The sequence below is a fragment of the Gavialis gangeticus genome, unplaced genomic scaffold (assembly GCF_001723915.1).
Source record: "Gavialis gangeticus isolate Ggan-Ray unplaced genomic scaffold, GavGan_comp1, whole genome shotgun sequence".
NCBI classification, from domain to species: Eukaryota; Metazoa; Chordata; order Crocodylia; family Gavialidae; genus Gavialis; species Gavialis gangeticus.
In genome coordinates, this window is record NW_017729022.1 from 28772042 (window position 1) to 28779341 (window position 7300).

Sequence of the window (7300 nt, forward strand, 5' to 3'; positions counted from 1 at the left end):
AACAAACAAACAAACAAACAAACAAACAAACAAACAAACAAACAAACAAACAAACAAACAAACAAACAAACATAAATTCTCCTCCCTCCAAACTGATTTTCAGTCCCTTGAAGTGTCATAATCCAGTCATACCAGATCAGATGAAACTGGCAAATTTAAAACAGATTCTTTAAATTAACTCAGGGCCATGTTACATATCAATAAAATAGCATAAAATGAGCCTATTCCCCATGTGTTGCAGGTCACACTTATAATTAAGATCAAAACTGCCATCTAGAGGCTATATTCACAGATTACACAATGGAATACCTCAGATCTGAAAGCTCGTTTATTAGCTAGAGACTTGAGAAGCTCTTCTCGTAGCAGCATTTCCTCTTCTTCCTCCTCATCTGCAAACGGAGGTTTTGGTGGCTGTTCAGGTTCCTCAGGTGGAAGGGGTGGGAGAGGTGGAGGAGGTTCAAGAGAAACACAAGAAATGCTATCCATATAAAGTTGGCTTAAAGGCTGTATTGCCTAAAAAGTAACAAACAAAAAAATTGAAAAATCTAACTATTGTTTATTCTGGATAAATTAGCAAAGGTCAAATTAAAACAGATTACATCAGGGTTTGGAACCATAACTCAAATATTGCAGTTCAGACACAAAAAGGCTGAAGCTAAAAAAAGCTGCTCCTATTTACAAAGGCAGGCAAGCAGCCAGGCAGTGACAATAAGGGCATAACTACACTGTACAGTAGCTGGGTACAAACAAGTTAATTTGGGAATAGAACCAGACTAGCCACGGCAGCCCAAAGCTAGAAACACGTTAATTTACTGCTAAGAAACTGTGACCTTGTGATAAAGCTTTAAGAACTGCCCCAGGCAGTGTTCTTACAAAGTCCTTTGAAGGTATTTAAGTTTTATAAAATGAGAAGCAACACCTAAACAAAAAAAAGGAAAAAAAATTGCCTGCATGCACCTGGAAGAGGAAGCCAAACAAATAGGTATATAAATTGCTACTGGAATCACATGAGAGAAGGCAACCAGAGTCTAGCTGAAAGTGACACTGCATCCCTGACAGAGGGAGTGGAAAAGACATGAAATAGAGCAACAGCAGGACCTTGTCTATTTGTGATTAATATGGGCAAAAGGATGCTTACTTATATAGAGAGCCTAGAAATAAAGCCGAGGATGGAAGAAAGAATTGAGCTCCCTTCTTCTTCAGCTATGCAATCTGGAAGTGATAAATATAACTCTCTAAAGCAGGCATGTCAAAGAAGTGGCCCATGGTCCTTGGTCCTTGCTCTAGGTCTGACAGTTGACTCAAGCAGCATGTGCACCAGCCACACACACAAGGCCTGGCTGGTCTGCAATGCATGTCACACACAGGACCAGCCTTCACTTGGGATTAATCTGGGCTGTATACTGGCCCCACACCATTCATCCAGACCACAGGGCCAGATGAGTTTGACATCTCTACTCTAAAGCAAAAAGTAAAGCAAGAGACTGACTGGAACCCAAGCAGCAACAGAGACAGAAACCAGAGAAACTCTAAGAGGTTGAAAGAACTGCTTGATTTGGCTGGTCCTGGAAAAAGACTAAATCACTCCAAATTACTTCACTAAAGCAAGGGAACAAATCAGCAGTAGAAGAGGCCCAGTGGCACCAGAAAATGCCAAAAGTCTACAAGAGGTCACAAAAATTTTCAAATACTTTAAAGAAACGAAATACAGGATCCAAAATGTACTTTAAAGAAACATCAATTCAAATAATTAGAGCCAACATAATTTGTTTTAAGTTTCATTGCTTACCGGAACTGGAAGTGGCAATGACAAGGCAATTGGTGGTGCAGGAGGAGGAGGAAAATATCCCATTGGACACTCAAAGAAGGGAGGCTGTACTGGAGAAGATGCTACAACAAAAATACATTGGTAATTACCAACCACCAGCCTAGGTTACACAGATCAATTTACTGATAATCTCACTTCAAATCATCACAATAAAACAAAGTGCAGAAGCACTTGATTTACAAACCACTCAATTTTTGGTAAGTGAAACCAAAACAGGAGACAGTATTTATTTTTTTCATACCTCCAAAACATACATAGATCCATTTCATGTCTTATTGCTACTTTTTAAAATATTTTATATTTTTATTTTATATGATGTGAAGATAGACCTGTTGAAACTCTGTGGGTTGAAGTCAGAGGGGGACACATCTGCTATAGACCACCAGATCAGGAGGATGCCAGCCAAAGTTCCCCCAAACACAGGCCCTGATTTCCAAGGGGCACCTGAAAATCACCCTGACATCTGCTTAAAAAAAAAAATCAATATAGCAGTGAACAGGCAATCCAGGAAGTTTTTGAAAAGTGTTGGGGACAACTTCCTAGTGGAAGTGTTGGAGACACCAAGTAGGGATCATGCTCTTCTTGACCTGCTGCTCACAAACAGGGAAGAATTACTGGGGAACATGGAAGTGGACAGCAAGCTGGGCAGCAGAAACCACAAGATGACTGATTTCAGGATCATGAGGAAAGTAAGGGAGGAGAGCAGCAGAGTAAGGACCCTGGACTTCAAAAAAAAAAAGCAGACATTGACTCACTCAGGAAACTGATGGGCTAGAGGCCAGTCTGAGGGGGAGAGAAGTCCAGGAGAGCTGGTTGTATTTTAAAGAAACCTTATTGAGGGCACAGGAACAAACCATCCCATTGCATAGCAAGACTAGCAAGTATAGCAGTAGACCAGCTTGGCTTAGCAGGGAACTCTTTAATAAGCTAAAGGAAGCTTACAAGTGGAGACTTGGACAAATGATCAGGGAACAGTATAAAAAGTACTGCTTGGGCATTCAGGGATGAAATCAGGAAGGCCAAAGTGCAACTGGAGTTGCAGCTAGCAAGGGACATGAAACGTTTTTACAAGTATGTCAGCAACAAGGTGATGATCAGGGAAAGCGAGACCCTTAATGAATGAGGGAGGCAACCTAATAACCAGGGACCTTTGTTTCCTCTGATAAAAAAAAAATGCAACTTTTCTGATAACACCCCCCCCAACCATAATTAAAATGAAAGGCCATAAAATATACAGGTATCAGCTGAACACAATGTTTTATTGATATATTTACAATTTTAAAGCAGTTTGGAAGCATACCAGTGCCTCAATCACTATAATAAAATAAATCCTACATACGGATACATTTTGGCATTTGATTTTGGGTTTATCATCATGGAAAAATCAGAGCTCCCCCTGCCCTGTTAGCTCACAGAACGAAGGTCCAGGCCCCTCAATCACAAGCCATAGCCCCCCAGCCCTGCTGGGGCCTCTCACTCCCCCTTAGCCACCTGAGCCCTGCTGGTAGCTCTTGCCCCCCCATCCACAGTATCCCGCCCATCCCCAGCCCTGCTGGATGGAGCCCCCAGCTGCCAGAGCTATGCAGCCAGGGACCCAGTTCCAGAGCTCCCTGCCCTCCATTACAGCACCCAAGCCCTGGCTGCCACAGCAGAGTGGAGCACAAAGCCCAGATCCCCCACCCCTGCTGCCTCAGGCTCAAGCAGTAGGTGGGGCTGGCACCCCATCATTGCACAAACTCCCAGGGGGGCAAGGAGGACCCATGCCCACCAGATCTGTGCATTGGGTGGGGATGGGCATGGGTTGCCTGCTGCAGGCTCTGGCTCCCAGCCGTACTGGCTTCCCCTGGGGCCTCTACAGCCTAGTGGGTATATCCCAACACTGAAAGTCAGAGCAGGGATGCACTGGGAAACTCCTTACTGCTGCAAATGCCTCACTGCCCTGGCAAGGTGTCCCCTGCCTGCACAGCAGCAGCAAAGGGCACAACCCCATGCCGCTGCTGCCACACGGGTAGAGGGCGCCTCACCAGGGCCGCATGGAACTCACGGCAGTAAGGAACTTTCCTGCGTAGCTCCGCTCTGCCCTACAGCACTGGGTCACACCTGCTGAGCTGCAGAGACCCTGGGAGAGGACAGCAGGGCAGGGAGCCTGCGCCTGCACCTGAAATGGTCCCCCCTGGATGTCTGTCCCCCCCTCTCCTCCGATGGGCTTCCCACAGCCCAGTCCCACTCTCTGCTGGGGCCCTGCAGCCACACATTCCAGCTCTCAGCCCCATGCACCACCCAGCTGGGCAGCAGCTCCAGCCCCAATCCTGCCCAAATTCACTCCCTATCTGCCTATGGGAACCTCAATCCTGCCCCCACAGACGTACTGAGAGCTACTCGCCAACCTCCCTGGCAGCCATATACACATGAAGCTGCCCTGCCTGACTGCCCTCCTCCCACTTCCCTCCAGCCCTGTGCAGGATGGAACTTTGCCAGCCGCAGAGAGCTCTTTGCAGAAGTGCAAAATGTGTGAGTTTCCTTCTTAAAATGAGAAATTCACATTCCCCTTGGGTAAAGGGGGAAATCCGTGTATTTCCTCTTTTTCCCCAGGGGAAACAGAAAACCCTGATCCCTGGTTATGATAGATGATGCAAAAAAGACTCAATGCCTTTTTTACCTCAGTCTTCACAGGCAAGGTCAGTACAGCACATGGCAGCACAGTCTGGGGAGAAGATGAGCAGCCAATAGGGGCAAAATAACAGAATAGGGATCAATGAGAAAAGCTGGATGTGTACAAGTCCAAGGGGCCAGACATGATGCACCCCAATGGTGCTGAGGAAGTTGGCTGATGCAACTGCAGAGCCGCTGGGCATGATCTTTGAAAACTTGTGGCAATCAGGAGAAGTCCTGGATGACTGGAAAAGGGCAAATAGTGTCCATCTTTTAAGGAAGGGATGAAGGAGCATCCAAGGTACTACAGACCACCTGAGGTCAGCCTCACCCAAGTCCCTGAAAAAAAAAAATCATGGAGCAGGTCCCTCAAGGAATCACTTCCTAAGCACTTGGAGGAGAAGGTGATTAGGAACAGTCAGCATGGATTTACCCAGGGCAAGTCATGCCTGACCAACCTGACTGCCTTCTACGATGAGATAACTGGTTCTATGGATGAGGGGAGAGCGGTAAATATAACTTGACTTTAGCATGGCTTTTGATAGGGTCTCTGCAGCATTCTTGCAAACAAGCTAAGAAAGTACAGGTTTGATGAATGGACTGTAAGGTGGATAGAAAACTGGCTGGAGTGCTGGGCTCAAAAGGTAGACATCAAGCCATTGATTTACTAGTTGGAAACTGGTATCAATCCCCAGGAGTCAGTCCTGGGGTTAGTTTTATTCAATATCTTCATCCATGACCTGGAAGATGGGATGGAGTACATCCTCAGCAAGTTTGCAGATGACACCAAGTTGCAGGAGGGCATGGGGCGGGGGGGGGCGCACACGGGAGAAAGAGGAGAGAAGAAGATATGCTGGAGGGTAGGGTTAGGATTGAGAGAGACCTAGACAAATTGGAGGTTTGGACCAAAAGAAGTCTTATGAGTGCTGACTACATTTTTGGGTTTAGATCTGTTATTTATTCTTTAGTACACATATATGCAGTTAACATGTTATAGTTTAGTGAGTTATTATAATAAATACATATATAGTTAACATAAATTACTATTGTTTGACATAAGGATAGCCAAATACTTGCTTGTTATAGCAAGACCCAGAAACCACCAGCAGTGGAAAGGTTTCCCACAGAAAACCTGACAGCAGTGATTCACACCCACAGATAAGGAAGGTAAGATGGGAGAGAGGGAGTCTTGCCCAGGCCATAATGGGTCTCATTGGAGATAAAAAGTGCAGCTGGAAGCACAAAAACAAGGCCAACTCTGGGGTGGAAAAACTCCAGTTACAGTGTTATGGGAACTGTATCCGAGTAACCGCTTACTGGCTGAACAAATGCAGCAGACTTAATGCACCAGTAATTGAGCACTGGCACAGGACAGATGGCACGAACTAAAGGTATAAACCTGAAGTGGAAAACAAAGACTCTCTCTTCCGGCATCAGCCTGCAATTGAGGTCACCAAAGCAGCAGACCCACAGATCAGTGTACTGGCCAGACATCTGCATTCCTTGACCATCCCTAGAAACCCAGTGTGTGGCGAGAGATTTGCTTGCTTGCTAGCTAATCATATGCTGCTTCTGTGTATCAATACAAGTCTCCCAGTATCAAATGGACGTGTCATGATTTTGCTTTGATGGTTGCACCTAGCCCTGAACAGAGTATAGGCTACTGATTCAGGAAGTTAGGCCAACAATGAGGTTTTATAAGGACAAGTACAAGGTCCTGCATTTAGGATGGAACAATCCCATGCACCCGTACAGGCTGGGGACCAAATGGTTACGCAACAGCTGTGCAGAAAAGGACCTGAGGGTTCTAGTGGACAATAAACTGAATATGAGCCAACAGTGTGTGTCCTTGTTGTCAGGAAGGCTAATGGCATCCTGGGTTGTATTAGTGTTGCCAGCAGATCGAGAGAAGTAATTATTCCCCTCTATTCAGTACTGGTGAGGCCGCATCTGGAGAACTGTGTTCAGTTTTGCCCCCACCCCACCCCCCTTAAAAAAAAGGATGTGGACAAATTGGAGACAGTCCAGTGGAAGGCAAGAAAAATGGTGAGGGGACTGGTGCACATGACTTCTGAGGAGAAGCTGAGGGAACTGGGCTTATTTAGTCTGGAGCAGAAAAGACTAAGAGGAAATTTAATAGCAGCCTTCAACTACCTGAAGACTGGTTCCAAAGAGGATGGAGTTAGACTGTTCACAGTAGTGGCAAGTGATAGAACAAAAGCATCCACACCTGAGGACAGGACGGTAATGCAGGCTGAACTTGACAGGCTCAGTAAATGGGCGGACAAGAACCTGATGGTGTTTAACACTGAAAAATGCAAGGTTCTCCACCTTGGGAGGAAAAAACCTGCAGCATGTCTATAGGCTTGGCAGTGCTACGCTGACTAGCACTACGGACAAGAGCGACTTGGGGGTCAGGACTGACCACAACATGAACATGAGCCTTCAGTGTGATTCTGCAGCTAGTAAAGCGAGCAAAACACTGGCTTGCATCCATAGATGCTTCTCAAGCAAATTCCAGGACGTCATTCTCCCATTGTACTCAGACTTGGTGAGGCCGCAGCTGGAGTACCACGTCCAGTTTTGGGCTCCACAATTCAAAAAGGATGTGGAGAAGCTTGAGAGAGTCCAGAGGACAGCCATGCGCTTGACCAGAGGTCAGGAAAACAGACCTTATGACAAGATGCTGAGAGCCATGGGACTTTTTAGCTTGGAAAAGCGCAGGCTCAGGGGCGACCTGATGGCCACCTATAAATTTATAAGGGGGGTTCACCAGGACCTGGGGGAACGCTTGTTCACCAGAGCGCCCCAAGGGATTAT

At 46.2% G+C, this 7300-nt stretch overlaps 1 protein-coding gene across 1 annotated transcript in view; it reads right to left on the bottom strand.

The window, feature by feature from the left end:
- ZFC3H1 (zinc finger C3H1-type containing) overlaps positions 1 to 7300 on the bottom strand; it is a gene marked incomplete at its 5' end in the record, with an annotated part of 90274 nt that overhangs the window by 49385 nt on the left and 33589 nt on the right. Inside the window, 2 exons of the mRNA XM_019515784.1 lie at positions 310 to 513; positions 1790 to 1890. Of these exons, the coding sequence (XP_019371329.1) occupies positions 310 to 513; positions 1790 to 1890 (305 nt within the window). The remainder of the gene's footprint in view (positions 1 to 309; positions 514 to 1789; positions 1891 to 7300) is intronic.